At 42.1% G+C, this 23,824-nt stretch overlaps 1 protein-coding gene across 1 annotated transcript in view; it reads left to right on the forward strand.

Annotated features, from left to right (window-relative positions):
- The window catches only part of ARHGEF6 (Rac/Cdc42 guanine nucleotide exchange factor 6), a 793,672-nt gene that overhangs the window by 476,711 nt on the left and 293,137 nt on the right, over positions 1–23,824 (forward strand). The window contains exon 16 of the mRNA XM_069212447.1: positions 13,184–13,351. Within this exon, the coding sequence (XP_069068548.1) occupies positions 13,184–13,351 (168 nt within the window). The remainder of the gene's footprint in view (positions 1–13,183; positions 13,352–23,824) is intronic.

The following is a 23,824-nucleotide window of genomic DNA, read 5'->3' on the forward strand; positions in this document are numbered from 1 at the left end:
TCTGGAATCAGAGAGGAGCCACAAATTTCCTTCCAACCTGCGTTCCCCCAAGTCTCCCGATAAAAATGATACCTCACTTGTGTGGGTAGGACTAGCGCCCACGAAAGGAAATGGCCCAAAACACAACGTGGACACATCACATTTTTTCATAGAAAACAGTGCCTACCTGTGGATTTTGGCCTGTAGCTCAGCCGGCACCTGGAGAAACCTAGCAAACCAGTGCATTTTTGAAAACTAGAAACCCAGGGGAATCCAAGATGGGGTGACTTGCGGGGCTCTGACCAGGTTCTGTTACCCAGAATCCTTTGCAAACATCAGAATTTGGCCCAAAAAACACTTTTTCCTCTCATTTCGGTGACAGAAAGTTCTGGAATCTGAGAGGAGCCACAAATTTCCTTCCACCCAGCATTCCCCTAAGTCTCTCAATAAAAATGGTACCTCACTTCTGTGAGTAGGCCTAGCGCCCACGAAAGGAAATGGCCCAAAACACAACATGGACACAACACATTTTTTCACAGAAAACAGAGGTGTTTTTTTAAAGTGCCTACCTGTGGATTTTGGCCTCTAGCTCAGCCGGTCTGGGGGGGGGGGCAGAAATGGCCTAAAATAAATTTGACCCCCACCCCCCCAAACACCCCCCGCCCGGGAGCGACCCTTGCCTATGGGGTTGCTCCCCCTGTGTGACATTGGCGCCAAAAAAGAAATCCCCGGTGCCTAGTGGATTCTGCCCCCTTGGGGGCAGATTGACCTAAAATCGGCCAATCTGCCCCCAAGGGGGGCAGAAATGGTCTAAATACAATTTATGGCCCCCCAGGTGAGCTACCCTTGCCTAATGGGTCGCTCCCCATCTCTAAAAAAACAAACAAACAAAACTAATAGAAAAAAAAAAAATGATTCCTGGTGCCCTAGAGGTTTCTGCCCCCACTGGAAGTGTAGCCTTGGACGAGGTCACCTCGTCCAAGGCACAGAACCGGTTAAATTAGTTGTTTTTCATTACCAGAGCTTGCTTTTATCTGTCCATTCTTTCTCCTGCATAGATTTCCCCTCAGGCACCTCTGCCAGTAAGTGCCGTTTGATGGCATGTGGCTGTAAATGCACATGCTGTGCATGCTTCTGCCATCTATTGTTTTTCTTCGAAGAAGCATTTTTGAGTCACGGGATCAAATGACTCCTCCTTCTCGGTGATACTGCACCTGGGCATCAACTCCTTTGTTAGATTGATTTCTCTCCACCGTCGGGTTTGGATGTGTGTCTCTTTGCTACGTTCTTCCTTCGCTTTAGTTTCGAAACCTTTCTTCTGTCTTCTCTAAAATGAACAGTATTATTTTCAAAGGCGCTTTTTTACTATTGCATTTGTCTCACTCTGTTGGTCTGGGAAGCTACCCAATGCCCTTCGGGGAGTCTTTGCTCATTTGGGCCTATTTCACAGCATGCCACAACCAACATGCCATGCTGATGGAATGAATGCCATTTCAATTCTGTCCTCGATGCCACTCCAAATTCCTGCACACCAACCAACTTCTGGTGTGTAACCTGTGCCTCTCCCTTCACCATCAAGAAGGCACCTGGGATGCCTGCAGATCCTTCCGGTCGAAAAAGACACTTTGGGACTGGAGAGCTCATTGATTAGAGATGGCACATAAGACCGTGGAAGACACTCAGGACATCTTCGGGGTAGAACACACCCAAGAGGAACCTGAACAGGTGTAGGCTTTTTCCATCCAGGACTCGGACATCCAGTCAGATGTCGAAAGCCATGAGGTTACATCAGCGCAACCTGTGAGTACGGTGACCCATCCTACCCCGGTCAATACTTCAGAAAAGCCCATTACCAAGGTCGATTGACTGCCACTGCCACCAGGCCAAGGCCGGCTCCGGAAAACAGACTTGGATGCGTCACCCTCTAGCTCGTTACTGACACCCTCAAAGGTTAAGACACTGTATTTGGCATCAACCTCCTCTTCTTCTTCGGTCCGAGGTGTCGTGGCCATGTCGATCCGAACCTCAGCACAGACAGCTTCGGCTTCAAAGCCAGCTTTCACCCTTGCCTCAGCACCGTAAAAAGGGCACCAAGCTTTGGGCTCGAATTCCAGGGACTCCTCCTTTTCAGAGTCGAAAGACTCCGGTCAATCGTCAGCCACCCCTTCCCTTGTAGAACCCATTTTGGAGACCATGGATGCTCGTCAGCGCTGACTCCACATCCAAAAGGATACAAGGCGCACCACTGCTTTTCACCCTGTTAATTTTAAATAAAAAACCCACTTTTCAGGAGGCCCTGGACACATCCCCTTCTCTAAAGAGGGCCATGGACAAGGCTACCACTGTACACAAGCCTCTTCCTCCTCCTCCTCCTCCTACTACTACCCCCTTTATCTTCTTCACCACCACCACCTGCTTCTCATCCACCCACTTTCCCCCCTCATTCACCTGATTCTCCTTCTGTAGGAGATTTCACACCACAGAGTTCCCCACTATTCACGAGGGTGATTTAAACGGGACACAACAGGACCCAGATTCTTGGTAACATATGACCTTGATCTCATGTTATCCATAGACCCAGATCTATACCCCACACAAACCTCACCACCAGAGGATGCCACATCCAACCAGCAGGTGATGGCCTAGTAGCCACTTTTCACAATGTCGACCTTCACAGGGACCCCATTGATCAAGACTTTTTATTTGATACCCTAATGTCCACACATCAGGATAACCTGTTCCTCCCCATGCTCCCTGGCTTGCTTAGTCATGCTGATAAAATCTTTAAGGAGTCAATTTGCTCTAGGGTTATCACTCCTAGAGTTGACAAAAACTACAAACCCGCTTACTTTGATCCACCATACATAAGGACCCAGGTCCCGCCAAATTCCATTGTGGCTGCTACCACAATTAAGCGAGTGAATAGTCACGCCACTGGGGACTCTCCTCCCCCAGACAAGGAGAGCAAAAAAGATAGACCCTGCAGGTAAAAGGATGGTGTGCAGACTGCTAATCACTGGTGAATTGCCAACTCACAAGCCCTACCTGCAAGATGAGATGGAGGAGCTCCTCCAATATCTCCCAGATGAGCACCGCTAAAGGGGACAACAGATTGTCACAGAAGGACAGGCAATCACTAACAACTCTATTAAATGTGTCTTCGATGCTGCGGATACTGCTGCACGTGGCATAAACACTAGCGTCATTGTAAGGAGACATGCCTGGCTTAGATGTTCAGGTTTAAACCTGAGGTGGAACAAGCAGTGCTAAACATGCCTGTCAATATGGAGCACCTTTTTGGACCTCAAGTGGACTCCACCGTTGAGAAGCTGAAAAAAGACACTGATACCACAAAGGCCATGGGTACTTTACAGTCCCCCTCCCAAAGAGGTATTTTTTTGTCGCCCCACATTCAGAGGTGGTTACAAACCAACATCCTCAGAGGTTTCCTCCTCTCAGTTCAGACAGCCTGTAAGCTCCTACTCATGTGGCTTCCATAGAGTCATTTATAGAGGTAACAACCCGTGAAGTAGAGGTAAGAGCACCACCACCCGCCTCTACATCAGCCTCTAAACAGTGACTATTTAAGTCCCCCCCTGACCACCACCAATTCTACACCTGTTGGGGGTCGACTTAAAGATTTCCATACACAGTGGGTCAACATCATTTCAGACCAGTGTATCCTTTCCATTATCCAACATGGTTACTGTCTGGTGCTCATTACCACTCCTCCAAGCATGCCCCCTACTCTCACAGGCTTCCTAAAGAACACCTTCTCAAACAAGAAGTACAATTCCTTCTTCTCAAAGGGGCCATTGAACAGGAGTATACTCTCTATACTTCCTCATTCCCAAATAAGACGTCTCTCTCAGGCCCATTCTGGACCTACTGCCCTTAACCAATACATTCCTGCCAAACACTTTCACTTGGTCACTCTTCAAAACGTGATTCCCCTCTTACAACAGGGTGACTTCATGGCCACCCTCGATCTCAAGGACGTTTACTTCCATATTCCCATCCACCCTGCACACCACAAATATCTCCAATTTGTGGTTGCAGGATATCCCTACCAATTCAAAGTTCTTCCCTTCGGGGTCACCCCGGCTCCCTGGGTCTTCACAAAGTGCTTAGCAGTAGTGACAGCACATCTCAGGAGGCAAAATATACATGCATTCCCTTAGCTAGACAACTAGCGCATCAAAGCTAGCACGTTGGCACAATGCAGAGTCACACTCGGATGACAGTGAACCTTCTGCACAAGTCAGAATTCATACTCAAGTTTCTCAAATCCAACCTTCAACCTCTCCAAATACAGCCCTATGTAGGAGCCAAACTCAGTGCACAACTGGGAATAGCATACACCAATCCATCTCTTGTTCACAACTTCCAGTCTCTTCTTCCTCAGTTTTGAGTTCTCTTTATACACCATCAGGTCTGTGATGCACCAGTTATGAAGGATGGCATCTTGTATTGCCATTGTTCCCCATGCCAGACTTCATATGCGTCCCCTACAGAACTCTCTGTTTCACCAGTGTACTCAATCACAGGTAAGATCTAGTGTTGTTGGACTGCCATACTCATCGCGCTGCAATGGTGCAACACCACCAACCTATTGAAAGGGCAGCCTTTTCTGGACTCTGCGCCCCAGATCATAATGATCACAGATGCCTCACACACAGGCTGGGGCGCTTACCTCCAAATGCTCTCAGTACAGGGACATTGGGATCATCATCATCATTCCCTACACATCAACTTCCTAGAGCTTCAGGCAGTATTTCTAACTCTGAAATCATTCCTTCATCACCTCTCTCACAAAGTTGTCCCAGTCCTCACAGACGACATGACAGCAATGTACTACCTTCAGAAACGGGGAGCATGGGCACTCCAATTGTCAGAACTTTCTCACACAATCTGGAAATGGGCTCGCCACCATCACATACACTTAGTGGCAGAGTGGCTCCCGGGAACAGACAACGACTTTGCAGACCTGCTCAGCAGGATGCAGCAACAAGCCCAAGAACTGGAATTCCACCCACAAGTCCTTCAAAAATACTTCCAGAAGTGAGGCCCACCTCAAATAGATCTTTTCACTACAGCAGAAAACACAAAATGCAAAAGCTTCACGCCCAGGTATCCAAACCCTCTATTCAAGGGCAACACTCTATGGATGAACTGGTCAGGGATATTTGCCTAACTTTTTCTTCCTCTCATTCCCTTTCTAGTGAGACAGATTAGGCAAACATCTCTAAGCATGATCCTTGCAGCTCCCACATAGGCATGCCAGCCCTGGTTCACCACACTGTTGGATCCCTCAGTAGTTCCCCACAAACCGGCTGGACCTTCTCACTCAAAACCTATCTAGGCATCTAGATCCCAAATCACTCAACCTTGCAATATGGCTCCTGAGGTCATAGAGTTTGATTACCTGGACCTCCCTGCAGAACGCATGGACATTCTCAGAGAAGCTTGTAAACCCACTACAAGAGCATGTTTGGCTGCAAAGAGGAAACGCTTTGTTTCCTTCTGTCAACCCAAACACGTTAATCCCATTAAAGCCACTGTCCAAGACATTGTCTGCTACTTGTTTCATCTACAAAAAGCTAATTTAGCTTACACCTCCATTTGCTTACATCTTGCAGCTATAGCTGCATACTTACAGAACAGACAACATACATCCCTCTTTAGGATTCCAGTATTTAATGTATTCATGTAAGGTTTAAACAGGTCATTCCACCATAATTACCCCATGCACCATCCTCAAACCTATACATCGTCCTTAACTGGCTTATGGGTCCTCCTTGTGAACCACCTCACTCATATCCTCTTCAGTACCCTCATGGAAAAAGGCTTTTTTATTCGTTATTACATCTCTCAGATGTGTTAGTGAGCTCCAGGCCCTAACCCCAGAAGAGCCATTCTTCCAAATACCTAAAGTGGTCTCTCAATTTCATATTAATCAATCTATTGAGTTGTCTGTCTTCTTTCCGACTTAGTTGCCAAAAGACCGCTTCACACTCCAGATGTTAAACATGCATTAATGTGTTCTACAGTGACAGAACTAAAGAGTTTAGAAAGACTAGACAGCACTTTGTTGCTTTCTCACTACCTCATAAAGAAATCCAATATCAAAGAAAAGCAAAGCTAGGTGGTTTGTAAAATGTATTCAAACTAGTTATGCTTTAGCAAAAAGGCAACTTCTTGTTACTCCCAATGCAAACTCTACCAGGAAGAAGTGAACCACTATGGCTTTTCTTGGAAATATACTGGAAATATACCCATATCTGACATTTGCAAGGCAGCTACATAGTCTACATCACATGCATATACAAAACACTGATGTGTAGAAGTACTTGCATGGCAGCAAGCCAACGTAGGCCAAGCAGTACTAAGAAAACTTTTCCAGTCTACTGCAACTCTCGCAGGCTAGCCACCGCTTTCATGGAGGGACTGCTTTACAGTCTATGCAGAGCATGTATATATACACACCTATACATACCATCAAACTGAAAGTATTACCTTCCCAGTAAGCATCTATTTGTGGCATGTAGTGCTGTAGATACACATGAACCCTTCCTCCTCCTTGCATGCCTGTATTTTCGGTTGCTTTATACTTGTATGTAGTTGCACATATGTACTTATATTTGCATGGACATCTCTTTCTTTATATTCCTCTACACTCCTTTTCTCACCTGCCTGCGGGAAAACAATCTAACAAAGGAGTTGATGCCCATGTACAATATCACCAAGAAAGAGGAGTAATTCGATCCTGTGACTCAAAAATTCTTCTTCGAAGAAAAACAAATTGCAACACTCCAAACCCAACACTAGATGGCAAGAACATGCAGAGCATGTGGATCTACAGCATTACATGTGACAAACAGATGCTTACTGGGTAGGTAACATTTTCCTTACTGCACCTGTGAGTGCCTGGAGCCTCCCAGAGCTCTGCTCTGTTTGGTGGTCGGAGAGTTCCTTCACCTATGTTTTCTACTCTCCTATTTTCAGGTTTCTTACTGACCTTTACCTCCCAGTTTGTCAAAAAGGAAATTGTTAATATGCAAACACTTTCTTCTGTTAAGGACTGGCATAAGGTATGACGCTTGGATCAACCAAAGAAGCACAGAAATAATTCTGTGAAGAACTGTTGTCCAACTACAAGTCTATTCTCCAAGTGAAACACCAGTTCAGTCTCTGTGAATGAGGCTGGGGGACCTGGGTGGATGATGGAGTAGGAAAAGAGGAAGGGGAGACACCAGTGAACATATTCCATATCTAAACCAATTAACCACATTTCCCACTATTCCATACCTCCATCCTCAGACCAAAATCAGTCCACATTATCATGAAAGCCCAATTTCTGCTGTAACTCTCAGCCTGTGCATACATGACAACTCATGATCATTTGAGAGCTTCATTTTTAATGATCACATGATGTCATCCTTTAGATGTTTCCCTTAATTTACTGGGATAGAGCAATGATACCTCAAATCCCAGGGTGATTACTTTGTTTCTGATATTCTGCAGTTTCTGCATCTGCCTCTGATTAGCCTCCCTATCAGGTAAAATCAAAACTTTCTGTGGTATAAAAAATCAAGATGCTTACATTGTCAGTGAAAGTAGCTCTTTGTTCATTGGCTTCTTCGATGCCTATCTGTCTTGTGCACTGCTCAGCTCTGCTGTCACAGTACCAATGGCTTCTTACTTATGGTTAGAGCACTTAGTTGGAAGGTCTGTATATCTCATGCAACTTAATACTAAAGGAGGAGCTGGTTCTATCACAAAAGAATTGCTCACCTGCCGCCTGAGGTGGCATCCCCACCAAGAAAATATCATCAGCACCCAATGTGTTGTCCGAGTATTTAATTTAAGATTCCTTGTGAATTTAAGATAGAGGCAAAATTATTCAGTGCTTGAATTCCTTTGCTCTTTCTAGTGTCTTTGGTTTCTGTTATCAGTGAGTCCTGTGCTGAGATCTTTGAAACAAGACCTTTCTAGTGTTCCTCTATTACCATGAGCTGCTGATCTAAGCTACACCTGGTGGCTTTGATGGAGAACGCCTTATATGTTTGTACTAAAATTGGTTTGTCATTGCTCCTTAAGGTTGTCAGGAACATGGCTTCCTCCCAAAATACCCCCTTCCAGTATCTTGTTCCATCACGTCCTTCTCCTACATCTGTGATGGTGTTGTAGCTGTGAAAAGTTCCTTTCCTTTTTTCCCATCTTAACTGTTTTGGATGTTTCACGCTGCAGAGTCCCTTTGCCAATTTAAGATGTTTGTAGGTCAGAGTAAAAAAGTGTTTCACATGGACGCTGAACTACACATCCCTTGGGCACTAACTGACTAGAAGTCTTTCTTGGTAGCCCCTTACATGGCCTACCAAGGTAATGGATCTTACCAGCCCTTCAGGTCATATGTCCCAACAACCATGCACAGTTCCTGGCAGTAAGGAGGGTGTTATTTGTGTGTTCTGTATCAACCCCTGGATCTTCTAGTTTGCGGGCAAAGACTCCTGTTGCCCTCATAAAGGGCCAGATGAAATCCCATCTCTTGATATAATCTGTATATATATAGTTTGGAAGATTTCTGAAACAGTTCCTCTCATTATTGGGCAGCAGATGCTGCAATCTTTTGTCAAGTTAGATAAGGAGCACTTTGAAAAGACAGATAAGATCCTGCTATTTTGTTAAGGCGACAGCCACAACAAAGCTTTTCATGATGGAGGACAGACGGGCCTCTAAGCATTGCCATGACATAATTCTTATGCTTGCCATGAAATAATCCTTCGGTAAGGCAGACATTTTTTCCCACGTGCACTACAAACATCTCTTACTATGCTAAATCTGTCTAAAGTTCATGGTATTCACTCCAAACGTGAAAATCAGAATACCCGACTTCTTTTCCAAGAGTGAAAATCAGGACATCCCTTTTAATATAAAAGGCTTATTTCTATTGGAAGATGACCTTGCCTTGCAGACGATCAAAGCAGATAAGTACATGGCAGATGGTTGTTGTCAACTACCCTGTTACTTTAAAAGGCCATTTTTTTGCCGCTCTAAGGATACTAGCACCAATACCGCCAGTGCAGTGAGCAGGGGTTCAGGTCCGCACAGAGTCCCGAGAAAGGAGGCTCCCACATGTTAAAGACCAACCCTTGTGGTTAGACACAAATGGGTGCTGGAAATTCTGACAGTGGACCACACCCTGGCAATCTAGCACTCAAATCACCATCGTTTCGATTGAAGTCCAGGAACTGGCAGCTAAAAAAGAAGTTCAGATACTGCTTAATAAAGATGCAGCTGAGGAAGTTTCAAAGCCCAAGACAATCCAAGGTGACCACTTCAGGAACTTGGTATGCAGAAAAAGCATAGGAGTCTGCAACTCTTTACAGACATCAGGTTGTTGAAATTGTATCTGTAAACAGATCTTTATTATGTTCATGCTGTCAGACCCTTGTGAGAGGGTTCTTTCTTGTGTAGCCTGATTCTTGAAAATCCCTATGCCATTTACAGTCAGTATTGCTAATACTTCCGTTGCAAGTGTGGTAGGCACACTGGCAGTTTGAGGTACTGCCATCTGAAGTGGCACCGATGATCACTCATCTGTGCATGCTGTGCCAAGTGTGGAGGAAAAAAACAGCCATTTCAGACCTCCACAGTGAAAAATGTGATGCCTCACATTGCATGATTATGCATTTTGTGCCCTTATACTCAGCAGTACAATTGGGGAAGGAAGGCCAATCTGTGTTTGGGAAAAGCCCACAATGGTGGACCTCTTCTTCCCTGTCCTGAGGTAAGTTCCCTAGGAAAAGGACATGTTTTGAGGAAAGAAGCACGAGAAGCAGCACAAAAAGGAGTGATCTTCCTCCTCATCTGTGACATGGTTTCATTCTAGAATAAATTCTGGGTCTGGCGGTTCCATTTCCTGACACTGGAATGAACCTCTTTATCCTTTGAGCATGTTCTGGTGTTAAAGAAGTTAAACCCTCTACTGACGGTCCCCAGATAAGGTTTCAAATCGTTAAATCTCCCCCTTCTCCATCTGATGTATTCCATTGACTCTGGCTTCTGCTGCTCAAGATACCAGTGCTTGTTGATCCTGTTCGGAATCTATCAATACCTGCCCCTGCCCTTCCTACCAGACCAGTTAAAGCTGTGCTTGTGGTTTCCGTGACCTCAGTCACAGGGCTGCTCTGTAACACTGTTCCTGGACTGACCAAATTCTAGGCATGATGAGTTAACCCTAGATTGATTTTAAGGACCTTATTTTACTGGTACTCCTTTCATCATTGGATTTTTTTTTTTCCTTTATAACATATGATGCATAAATCCACTCCTGACATCCAATTATCAGTCTAGAGGATGTAGAAATGTCAGATCTGTAAAATGTAAGACTGATATGTGGCTAGGGTCAAGAAATCCTAATTTTTCCAGTGTCTCTGTTATATCTTTTTCTAGTGATCTGCAGTCTAAACAGGGGTTTGTAATTCCAAAATTCGCATCTCACTCCCAAACAGCATTTCCTTCGCTGGTACCTCGGATGCAATATGTGCACGGGCAGAATGTTGATAGTACGTTTTCTGAGCTTTCTTTAAAGTACTAGTGGATCTTGCTCTGCTATGAGCAGAATGAAGAGAGCGGATCTGGAGGAGTTATGGAAAGAGATTAGCTGGCCAGAATGAAAAACATTTTGTGGAACACCACTTACTTATGTATTTTAATTCTTTTGTGTTTAATAAATCAGTTTATTTATTCATAAATTGTTATAAATCAAGCATTGATGGCATGCATCGACGTATAGTGATGGTCAAAGTCCGGAAGATAAATATGAGGTAATATACTGCACTATCTTTCTTTAATCCTCAACCTGTATGCACATACTGAATAATCAACTAACCCTTTTAAGAGATGTTTAAAGGTGGGGAAATCATATTTTCCACAGACTTATAATAACACTGCAATAACTGGTTTCTCCCTTATTTTTCTCCAGTACTTTGTGTGCAGTGTGCTTGCATTTATTTTCTACTTCCACCTTCTGGCCTTCCTCTTTCTAGTCTTTTTCTTATTCTTTTTGGTTTCAATCCCTTCTTTCCTTTGAAAGTAATTAAAGATAGGGTCCCCCCCCCTCAAAAAAAAAAATGTGGTTTTACCTTACATACTTAATGAGAGTAATCCTGTGAGCTTTGGGAGGCGGAATTAACTGGAGACTATTCCTGTTTAGCAAGAAACTTTTTCTTTGTTTCATACATTTAATTTTTTCTTTCTACGTCTCAAAAATGGCCATCCTTATCTCAGTTGTCTGCCTTTTGCTTCTTACACATTTGCAATATTCAGTACTTGCTTACATCCCTGTGGCTCAAATTGTAACTTTGTGTGATATAAATTTGTAATTTAGAAAATTTGTATCACAACTATGTAGAACCTCAGTTGATGTTACACAGGTTTGTCTTATACTATTATCTACTTTGCTGCAGATTTATCTTACTGGAGTATACTGTGGTAGAAATAATTATGTCATATTTCCTTCACAAGATCAGATCTGTTTAGGTGGCCCTACATTGTGTTTCTTGAATAGTCGTCAAACAGGTTAGATTTCAGCACCCTGGGACTGTTCAGGCAAAATCTTAAACAATTGATAGAAGAGGGCTTCATTTCCCCGTCTATGAAGTCTGTTCCAACCCCCCTGCTTTTTTCCTGCAGGACCACATATAGAAATAGCACACTTCCAAAGCTATTCAGTCCCTTCCTCTACCCTTCTGTTCCTATAAAACCTTCTTACATCCCGTTTGTTTCCATTCACTCTGTAATGGGCTTGTTCTGGTAGGATGATTATTGTCTGGGGAAATTGACCTGTTGTTTTTTCACAATTTATCCAGCTCAACCGAGTTAGCTCGTCCCTTAGCCTCTCTCTTTTGCGATTGTCCCTATCCATGTGGCCCTACCCGTCTTCAGGTGCTTCCTAAGATACATCACCCGAGCCCCGACATCCTGCTGGGCAAACAGCAGAGGCCGCAGTCCTAAACTCTCACACCTTATCTTCTAGGGCCGCCTGGATCCTCACTCTCCATTTTCCCGTGTACTCCCTAGAAAACTGTAAATTCCACATTTCCATTTTGTGGCAGTATGTATCCTAACTGCTGCAAAACCTCATCTACTACTGCCCCCTGTTTTATGAAGCTGCCACGCCTCTTCCTGAAACACTGATGAACTTCCACCACTGAAATAGCCAGCTCCAGCCCCACAATTTCATTTTTGTTTCTCTCTGTCTCTGCTCTGTGCCCTATCTCTCAGCGCAAAGGGATCTTGGCTGGATACCACAGCACCACTTGTGAGTCTTCCTCCAGGGCGCTGGATAGAGCCATGTTACATCCCCCACTGATGTACTTTGTTTAGTTGCTCCCCACAAAAGTTCCCTAGATTGGTTCATGAAGATGTCTGAAAAACTGCATAACAATTGTGTTGCACTAGCAGAAGCCCTCGGCAACTAGTGCCAAAGCGTAAACACAAGGCAGTGGGTATTTTAGCTCTTTCCAGACAAGGCACTGATGTGTTCAAACTACAATGATGTTCAAACCAACAAAGAGAAAAAAAGAGGACGCTGGACCAGCTTCACATCAGATTTTTTGCCTTGTTTCACTGCATCCATTGCACTCGATCTTTGGCAGATGAGGCCTTGGACCAGTTGATCCCTCCTTCACAAAACTCTTGGGCCTGGGCACTGGCTGCCAATCTTTAACCTTCTAGAAACATGTGGCTGAGAACCTGGTTGGCAGTTCTACAGCAACGTCAGTTTTTAGCATCTGAGTCTTTTACCCCAAGATTAAGTGCCTCACGCGAGACTTCTGATTGTTTGCTGTGAGAGGGTTTAGAGAAGAACACGTAAACTTAACTGAAGGCAGGCCTTGTGTTACTAGCCACAAGCGACATCTAACCAGTTACACACCCTGAATTTGCCCCAACCCCCGACAACATATAAAGGGACTTGCCTCTACACTACACCGTTCATTTTAAATATCCTTGTGGAACTCTGTATCGGGCTTGATAATGTTTTCATGCCTTCATTCAATGAATCAGTCACTGACCGTCATTACACATCTGCATACGAATGATATATTAATAGAGAATATTTCTACTGGTTGTAAAAATGACTGATTCAAATAGTTGCAGACGTTTTTAACTGAATTATGTACCTCTTCGCCCATTTTAGAATGTAGATGGGAAACAACCTCCAGCTGCTCATCATACAAGCACTTTTAATCCCACAACACAGAGTCGAGGACCACTGGAACCTGCCAAAATTCCAAAAACATGGACTTATAGTTGTCTTAGACCAGCTCCTCCGTTAAGACCCTCTGCTGCTTTAGGCTACAAAGAGGTAATCATATTTTAAACATTTTCTCAGAAAGATTTAATGATAAAATATGTAATAATATACATGTTTAGCTAATCTTATTTCAGGATGCTTTTTTTTTCTTCTTATAGTGTACTTAATTTCTTTGCAGTTGCTATCTTGTAACATGTGAACAGTTTTCTACCAGCTAGCATCAGGCAGTTGTTGGATCTGTTAAGGATTATGTTCACTTGTCAAACTGATACACTAAGTAGCAGTTAAATGTCCATTTGTCTACAGATATGGCATTTTAGTCACTTACTCCTGCAGTAAATAAACTAAACAAATCTGACGTTTGTTAATGAGGATTGTTGGCATTTTCATAGACAAGTGCCTAGGTTAACTTAGTGGGAAATCTGCTATTTTGCAGCCTGTCCCCAAAACACATCCTGGTGCGCTTTATCTGCTCTCCATTCCGTGCTTTGCAAAAGAGTCTAAATGAAATGAATAAGCACATATGACACGTGTATGGTTTGTTGTATGTGTACTTTATTGAGAAACATTGTGTTATTTGGCATCCAGTAATAAGCATTGACAAAAACCAGTAGGTCTCTCCAGTGAGACTAATTGTCTTTGTTAACGTTTTAGCTTTGTTGAACAGCATCACCGCTGCTGTGAACCAGGGCGAAAAGAAGACCTAATGACAAGAATGTTGCAGCATTTTATGGGCACACTCGTGTTCAACACACATACACGCACTTACATGGGGCACTGTTTTGTCTTTTTATTTAAAATCTGAGATGGATTTTAATGTTAAAAAAACATGAAAGCACTGTTTTAGAATGGAGCTCGAATCAAAGTATAAAAAATAAATAAATAATTGATGAGCTGGTTGCATGATTGGATGGGGTGAAGCAACACTGCGGGTGAGGAGAAGCAACAAATGGAAGAGAACATGGGCGAAGGAGAGCAAAGTAGAGTGTAGATGCAGAAGCATACAGTGAAAGAGAGCAAGATGGAATGTGGGGGCAGAAGCAAAGAATGAAAAAGCAAAGTTGAGTGCTGGAGCAGAAGCACAAAAGCAAGAGAGCAACACAAGTGTGGGTGGTGGGAGAGAAGCACGTAGACAGAGAGATAAGAGATGATTAAAACACACAAGGGAGATAGCTGGAAATCACATGCACTCCCATGGAGTGCTTAAACAAAATGACAAAAGTAGTTCCTTAAAAGCAAGCAGAAGAAGCACAGGCGTTACCCAATCAAGGTCCTGACTAAAGAGGCTATGCTTCATGGCATGTACAAACATAAAACTGACAAAAATCATCTAATAAGAAGTAGGCAAACGAGAGTGAAAGGAAAGAAACTAATGGGAAGCAATGTGTGAGGTCCAAGCTTCTACATGCTCTTGGTAAGCCCACAGAGTGTTTTTTGTTACCAGACGTGCTCTGTGGAAGTAACAACCTAAAACAAACTTTCATGTGGGGGTAACAAAACACAAAGAAAGAGCAGAAATAGCCAGATTTTTGTTCAAGAAGTGCAAAAATTAAGATGCTAAGGTTAGCTAAAAGTAGAAACTAAAACGTATCTCTGGCCAAGTCAATATTCAAGTTGGCCAGCACAAAATACTCACTGTTTTAATAAAAACATGTACAGCTTTGTATGTAATATGGCTGTCCCCTTAGTGGTTCTTGCAGACGTCTTGCTATTGTACTATCATAATTTCAGTTTTAAATCTACCGAAGCCCTACTAGCTAAACTCACTTAATGGGTTCAGTTTATTTTTTCTTTGGCAGATTATCATCATATGAAAAGGTGGCTACTATACACGTGGATGTTAGAGTACACTCCTTCTCCCCCAACAACTTATCTGAACTTTTAATTTTGTTGTGGAGGATAAAAAAATAATTTTACTAGAAATACCGACTTGAGTTATCACTAGAAATGTTGATCCTATTAAGTTTTGGTGGAAATGTCAGCGTTTTGGTTAACATGTAGGGCCTCATTATGAGTTTGGCGGGCGGCGGAGACCACCCACCAAACTCTTCCTGCCATCAGCCCGCCTTTGCGGCCTGAACCCCGCCGGCCCTATTAGGAGTTCACCACAGTGCCTTAACATTGCAGGCAGCTCCTAATGGAGCCGGCTGCAATGTGGCGGTGCGGCGGGTGCAGCAGTGGAATGTGCGATGGGGCTGCAGGGTCATAATGAGGCCTGTAGTGTTTGCCCTGAGGAAGTCGTTGGTAAACGCACCACAATTGCAAAACATTGGCTACATTTCTTGTCAGAATTCGTTTAAAGATCGAGAAGATGGAAAATAAAATAAGTTTTGTACTGTACACATGGACTTTCTTCTCTGATGTATATAATTTTGGTTGCTCCGGGGGTTCATTATATTTGTCATACATACGTTTCCCGACATTTTTCTATTTTGTCTCCATCTGACAGTGAGTGTACAATAGGTCACAAATAAATACATATTATTTGTATGTGTGTGTTTGCGTGTGTGTGTGTGAATAGGGTTTGATTAGTACAAATAAAAAAGAAAAAAGAAATACAGATCATCTGACAAAGCACTTGCTACAGGTCTGTCATACGCAATTGTTAAACAAAGCTCTTTGATCAAAAAAGAAAACGAGGGCTATTAACAGAGTATGCATTAATAGGCCCAATAAATCCAGCAAAAACATTATTTTGAACTTAGTCTTGTGACTATGACTTAATAACATGGTCAAGGCCGTAAATCTGTGCCAGAAAAATGCCATCCTAAAGCAGTAATAAACGGGAACAGTCTTTACCGCGCAATGCCTTACCAAGCATCCTTTACCACATATGCCTTTCCCACAAAGACACCTTTACCATGTATGCCATAACAAAGCATATGCCTTTACCATGCAAAGTTGTATATTTTATATACGTATATATATAAAACCAAGTGGCGCTCACGATTGGGTAGCTATAGTAAGGTCAGCATTTCCGTAGACAGAGCACTTTTTGGTTTACTAATAACTTTGGTGGCGTTTGACAAACCTTCACAAAATATTTCTCCCAAAAAATCATCCACCTCAGCTGCTTCCTGGAAAGTTTTGGATGATCAATCAAGCGGGAACTGAGAAAAAAGGGCTTCCCAAAATGGAAAGTCCTGCATCCATTTTCCATGGGCTTTTTTGAAAAGCACTATCTCAAAAACTACTGTACATAATTACACCAAATTTGGCAGGAAGCTAGATCTTGGTCCAGAAAGCATGCTTTTTGTGATTTGGTGTGAACCCGTACAGTATGGTAGGCAATATCAAGCTCCAAAAATATTTGTAGATCTTGATGGTTGGGTTTGATGAACTCTCGTGAAAGTCCCTCAAGCCCAATTTTGAATAAAAGAGCCTTTTGATTGTCTTGGGAGCTTTTTTACCCTTTAGCCATTTTGCTCCCACAGAAGCAAGATTCTGATAGGGTAATGGGCTGCAGGCAACAAGGGGAAAAATGTTGCAGGCAGACATTACAAGACTCAGAGACTTAGTCCTGTGTTTAATTTCAGAAAAAAAATATAAGGGAGCAGGGTAGGGATCCCTTTGCTCTTTAGGCCCTGTCTGTGGGTGGGGTCGCAGGTGGAGACCCCCTCCCACAGGACAATTTTTTTTTTTTTTTTTAAAGTTGCGATCCCACAGGATCTGTTATTTACAAACTAATTAAACACTGGTTGGTGTTATTAATGCATTATTTAGGGGATGGGGCAAATGGCCCCTTCCCAAAGCCTTAAGGGGTCCCAGGGACACCCCACATGACGGAAATGAACAGTAGAAGGGGAGGAGGCCACACAGCCTCCCTCACCAACCCTAAGAGGCACAGGGGACTCCATCCCCAGGGGCAGAAATTCATAATAATAGGGAGGGGGCATGCAGTCACTCTCTCTAAGCCCAAATGGGCCCCAGGGACCCCATCCATGGAGCCAAGGATTAAGTAGTGAGGAGGGGGCTCCCCTCCCTGATCCTGTTAAGACCTTGGGACCCCATTTTCCTTGTCCCACCCACAAATTGTGTCCCGGGGAGCCCACCCCTGCAAACAGTGGTTCTATCCCATGGGAGATTTGCAAATTCTCCTGTGGGGTGGCAACAGATTTCTGTTTCCCTGCCATGCCATTGCAGACAGGGAAACTGTGATTGCTCCCACCCAAAGGGAGCAAGAAAAACACCTGCATACTCTGGTCAGGAGCAAAGCCGGTTTCCGATGCACCATGGCTTGGGTGAATGTAGGAGGCCAGCTGGGGCTGCAGGAGTCCGGGGCTCCCCCGTGGGCCCCATCTAGTGGTTTGTGGGTGCCCCTGGTGGACACCAGGGCACCCACCTCTGGCCCTGGGGTCCCCCTTCCCTTAATTTAAATAAGCCCAGGGATGGTGTCTCCAGAGCCCACAGATGGGCGGGAAGGGGTCTGAGCGCACCTTCTTCCCTTAATTATTAAAATAGGCTCCATGGGAGGAGGTCCTTGAGGCCCAAGGAGGCTCTGGGATGGTGGCCACGTTCCCTCACCTTAATTAAAAATAAAGGCCCTGGCGGATGCCGTCTCCTGGGCTATAAAGGCTTGGGGCATGGTGCTGCGCACCCCCACCTCAATACTCAATAGGGAGGGGCACCACCAAACATTCTGTTAATGATATTGTGGGCTGGAGAAAATAAAGCAGACTCTCCCCCAGCAACTTTATAAAATAAAAAATAAAAAGTAAGACTCCCGGGTCATTAAAACCATGACCCCAGGAGAGATTACAATATTTCACATATATGTATATATTTTATATATATATGTATATATATATATATATATATATATATTTATATCACTTCTAGCTGGAGCTCTGTGTTCTTCAGTTGGAGTGCAAGTCCCTCTTGTGGTTGTTTTTAAGATTGGACCTTGTGAACTAAAAATTCCTAAAAGACAGACATGTTGCTTTTTTCAAAAGAAAAATCTGAGTCTTTTTATTTTTTTTTACATTTTTCAGCCGATAAATTGCAATAAAAAAAACTATGTTAAGACTCAGAGCCATGTTTATTTTTTTTCAATAAGTTCATTAAATATTTTGTTAATATTCACTGTTATTAAACACTGCATTGTGTGAATTACTGAAATTTACTCTGGATTAAATATGAAAAATAGTTTATATTTTTGGAGACACAATTTGTTGTTGTGATTCTTTGGCAAAATTATTACGTCAGTCTGAGTGCTGCCAGGACCATAACATGCCAGAAGCTGTGAATGGCGTTTAGGTGGGTGCTTGTAAGTGCTTGGATGCAGGGCTGAAGGTTGTGCATGGCAGGGGGATTGACTTTATGAGTGGTAATAATATATTTTTTTAGATTAAAGAAATGCTAGAAATTCACTAAAAAAACAAAGGTTAAAGTGACGCTACAGTTAGGTGAAAGTGTCAGTTAAAACATGTGGTTTTAAACATACAAAACCACAGAAGTTCACCATTTATAGTTATCTCCGGTACCCATAATTCATGCCCTGTGGTAACTATAACTCGTGCTCTCGCCATGCACTGCTAATTACCTCTCATATTACATAACTAATCACATCTTCTATAACATTATCGATTATATCACTGCAACATTTGCAATTAAATTATTGATGACAAAAGTGTGCATGGTGAGGGTTCAAGTTATAGTTACCCGAGGGCACAAGTTATAGTTACTTGAGATAACTGTAACTGGTGAATTTGAATGATTTTGTACTTTTAAAACAGCATGTTTCAACTGACATGTTCACCTAATTGTCACTTTAATCTTTGTTTTTTCATTCATTTGTTAGATTTGTTTAATGCAACATAATATGTTATTAGCATACATAATACCAACCCAAACTGTCCAACCAGAAGATTTCTCTGAAGTCCAGTATTTATTTCTGTGCGATAGCTTCCAGAGGGGACATCTTCAAATGCGATAGCAAATGGTCCCCAATGTTAAAATGATTGTCTACAGGCTGGTCAAGTTTCTTCTTAATCATTGGTGAATTAGATTTCTGAAACGTGTATGCAGATCATTTACTGTTTGGCAGTTTTGTTAGGCGCAGACAGCCATAATGAATGCCCCATGATAATTGTTAAACAGTATTCAGTTTAAGGCATTAAATTCTGTAGCCAAGATTGGGCTGCTTAGAGAACAAATTTTGATTTAGCCAAAACATAGATATAATATAATAATCAGGTTTCCCTCTTAGAGCCTGTAAATCAGCAGTCTGACAAAAACTATAGCGCTTCGTGAGATGATGTCAAACGTTTTTCACTATACGTTTTCATTTTGAGTATCTGGTACCCATTTTAAACTTAATGCTGACAGCAACATATGTATTCCTGTCATGAAAATTCCAGAGACTCTGTTTGAAATGTTGGTACCTTTGCCCACCAGTTTTCCAGACAATGTTCCAAACACTGATAGTGTGCTCATTATGGCTTGCCTGTAACTGATAGTGTGCTTTTCTTCATAAACAACTTCAGATCATCAAGCCCTGGCAATTGAACCTGTGTTGTTTTTAACAGGGATAGCACCCAAAGTTTACTTAAGGGAGACAATTGTGCAAAGATTTAAACAAGTTTGCATTGATGGAAGCAAGTTGCTCTGACATATTCCAGTGCTTTGATGGATACATTGATGGTTGTTTTTATTTGGAGATTTCTCATCCTTGGAATATCCCCATGTTCTAGACTAGATAAGACGTTTTTTTCAGCTCAACTTCACTGTGACTTCATATTGTCACAGAAGTGACAGAGTGGAGCCTCATAAAAGTGCCACCTATGCATGCAGACATCAATCACTTTCTTTCCATGGATCTAGAGCTCTGCTCCTAACTTTGTCTGCTTTCCATTGACTCAAACTTTGTTTCAAAGACAGTGTACTAGAAAAGATATCTCCCCTGAAAACGACAGCATTCAAGCCATGTTGAGTTGGCCCGATTCATTATACTCTCCAGCCCTAACACCCTTGCACAATCCACAATTAATACCTTTCTTTGAAGATAAATCTCTCGGTCTCTTGGACTCCCTTAAGCTGCTAAGGATGGAAGATCTCGTGGAGGATTCATTTCAGTATTCCTAATTGTAGTGGGGAATTAGCACACACCACAAGAGATACTCCTTTATGATCTATAGTGTTTGGCACATAAAGCTTTTTCACTACCCTTTGAGCAGAACCACAGCAGTTGATAAACCTTAAATTACTTTTAGATACCACATCAACTACTGGTGCGAGGTGCTATAGATACTCTAAAAAATGGTATAACAATCTGTTCCATCATTCCTCAGATTATGTCTGCTGGGACTGGTTAATAATGTTTCTGCTGGAATGTGGTGACTCTCAGCCCTAGCCCCTCTATTGTCTAACAGATTAATGGCATGTCACTGGGGGTACGATCGCAACCCCACTCAGAAAATATGGCTTAAACATATGGTTTACTGTCAGGAATAATGCAAAAAATTGCCCTCCATTAACATCTTAGAGATATTTGGCCTCCTTGTAGAGAATATTTTTAAAATGCAATACAGTTAGACGGATGGCATTAACTATTATAATGCTGTCCTGCGGTGCTCCATCCCACATCGACTTAGAGGATTCCATGTGGAGAGCGTTACTCCAGATTGGTCTTAGGCACATGGACACGTACTCCTACATACAAAAATGGCTTGTGGCTTTAGACTTTATTTTCAATCTATATGTCTGGAATTTGATCCTTTGTATGATTATGTATGTGTACGGAAAATACTGTAGCAATTGCCGGTGATACGTTTTTTGGATTTCTTTCCAGAACACTTCTCAGACATGGATTTTCTAGACCCTCTGCACTAAGGAAAGAAGGTCTGATTTAGAATTTGGCAGATAAGTTCTCCAGTCAACCCTATTACAAGTGCTTTATATCTAATATCTCACTCTTACCTGACTTTCTGACTCCTACCTTGGTTATTTTCGGCCTCGTAACTTTTTGGTCTAGGTTTCCCCTGGTTCTTTGTGCTTCTGTTCCATTAGGATCCATTTTCCTTCCATAGCCTTTTTATGTTAGCGCTTTGATGCATTTTCAATTTTATATGCTTTTAAATGCAAATTAAAATGTAATTCAAATTCTGAAGACACTTGTAATATGGAAGACAGGAAACCCATTATATTTGTGACAGAGTAACCCATCTGCCAACACTCAAAATGAAACCTTAGTCAATATGCCAACCTGAGCTAGAGAACTTGGTTGAATGCAGCTACCCTGCAACCTAGAAAACATTACTCGAGTGAGGTACACTTCAGGTAACAATCAGCCCTGTGAAATTTCAGAGGGATTCTTAGTGGAATCCAAACCTTCTATTATTATTATTAATAAACACACTCAAGAATACTAGGAAACTAGCAAAATATTTTAACAATGTATTAAAATCAAAATCATGTGCAAGTGATAACAATATAAATAGTACCTAATAGAAAAATAAAAAAGGTACTTGCAATGATACTTGCCAGGAATCAGAACGGTAGAAAATGATGTAACATTATGACTGTATCAAAAGGCTTCTTTACATCAGTATCCCCAACCCCTCGTTCCCTATGCTACTTAAGCTAAACCACGCCCTAAAAAAGGCCTACTCTAGTTTCTAGGAGATGATTCACAGCAATCTACCATTTCTGTACAAATGGAGGTAATGCTCAGGAAAGAAACATCAGTTGCTGTTCTTTTCTGATATCCCTGGCACGAAGTTCTTCTCTATTTAATAGTGCTTTGTTCCAGTTTATATTCTCTGTCTGAACGTTGTTGATCATTTTCAAACTAAGCAAATGGTATTAAAGTTACTTTCTTATATTCTGTGAAACCCTGCTCTTTATTTAAAACCAGTGAGCAATCAATATTTCAATTACTGTCAACACTTTTTCTTTATTTAGAAACACTAAGTGAAAAGCAATTCAGACCTTTCAAAATATATTCCAGCAAGCCAAATGATCACATCATGTTGCAATTATTAACATCATTAATAATTATGCATTTATATTCGAAACATATCTCTAATTAAATGAACATAAATAATTCAGAAAAGGGGATCCCTTGATTAGAAAATATATGAACATTATAACACTGGATGGATATTGAACAAAGTTTTTTTGTACTGATTTGCAATATCATTCTTTGAAAATCATTAAAAAAAGATCCAATTGATGTCTCTGGAACGGAAATGTTTTCCTCAGCTAACCTGACTTTATACTCTTTGTTTTAGTGTACCATCTTGATACTTAAATACATACCTTAAGGGACATGGTAGCAAGATTTTGTTGGCCATTCCTGAGGTCCTGAGGACCTCACCAGCCCAAGTGATCCAAAACGGACAGGACTCAGCAAATTATGTGTTGTTTGCTGGCATGGGCACTACCGTCTGCATAAGCTATGCAATTGGCACCAGTCTAGTACATAAAAGGCGCACCTGGAGGTGAGCAACTGGATTTTCAGAGGAGGTCTGAATGCCACTTATGGACTCGCCCTCTGATGGATCTATACTGTTTGGACTGGAGGCTGACCCGGCGCTTGAGTGATTAAAAAAAAAAGAATTGTGTCACAGCTCAGTCCTTTGGGGTTGTTGTCCCCAGCCAGATAGTCCTGCCAGCAGTATAGACGTTTTAGGCAGTGCTCCTGATGCCTAGGTTACCAACAACAGCAACCTTCCCAGCTCTTTTAGGGCAGTGTCACCTATCAGCGCTTGAGAGGAGCATTATTAAAAAATGTCTCCAGATCGAGTCAGGCCCCTCGGAATACGATGGTGAGGATAGTATATCCACCAGAAAGAGTGCTTCACAAGCTAAATAACTTAGCCCTCTCACCAACAAACATAACATTATGGGGTTTCTAATGGTTACCTACTTTTCAAGGTCTGAGGTTTAATTATCCGGAGTCAGGGGAAATCTGACGGACCTTTATCTGGGGTAATCACACTTGCCCCAGAGTGTTGAGAATGTATTCTGGACGGGCTGTCATAGGCTTTAGACCAGTAGTTCACTTGCATTTTACAGGGTTGTCACTCTTCGGCATGATTACAGATACAATTATTTTAAAAAAAGGCTAAAGAGAGAATAAACTGTAGGAAAACTGTTGATTTTTTAAAACTTGTTGGACTCTAATAGTTGTGTACAGAGCTAAATGTATTAGATATTAACTACAGCCAGTTTAAAAAAAAAAAGCCTTGTTATGCAAACTGTGTGGCCTATTGCTTTTCAAAATATATAGAGCATTATTCTTCATTTTTTTAAATCAAATTCCTTTCAGGTAGATTCTTAATAGAATACTTAGTGTGAAACTCTACTTGTAAGGGGCAGGATCAGTAAATCAAAGGTTATACAGATTACACAAAGACAAGCCTGAGGCGTCAGATCTATACAAATAAGATACGCTTAGAGACCGGTGCTCAGTATATTACATGCTGTAAGCTCAGACAGGAGTAGTGATGCTATCATAAACGCATTTACTCCAGCGGACCATTCAGGTAATTTTGTTAGTACAAAATACAGCCTTTTTCATGT

Source organism: Pleurodeles waltl, chromosome 2_1, assembly GCF_031143425.1.
Source record: "Pleurodeles waltl isolate 20211129_DDA chromosome 2_1, aPleWal1.hap1.20221129, whole genome shotgun sequence".
Taxonomy (NCBI): domain Eukaryota; kingdom Metazoa; phylum Chordata; class Amphibia; order Caudata; family Salamandridae; genus Pleurodeles; species Pleurodeles waltl.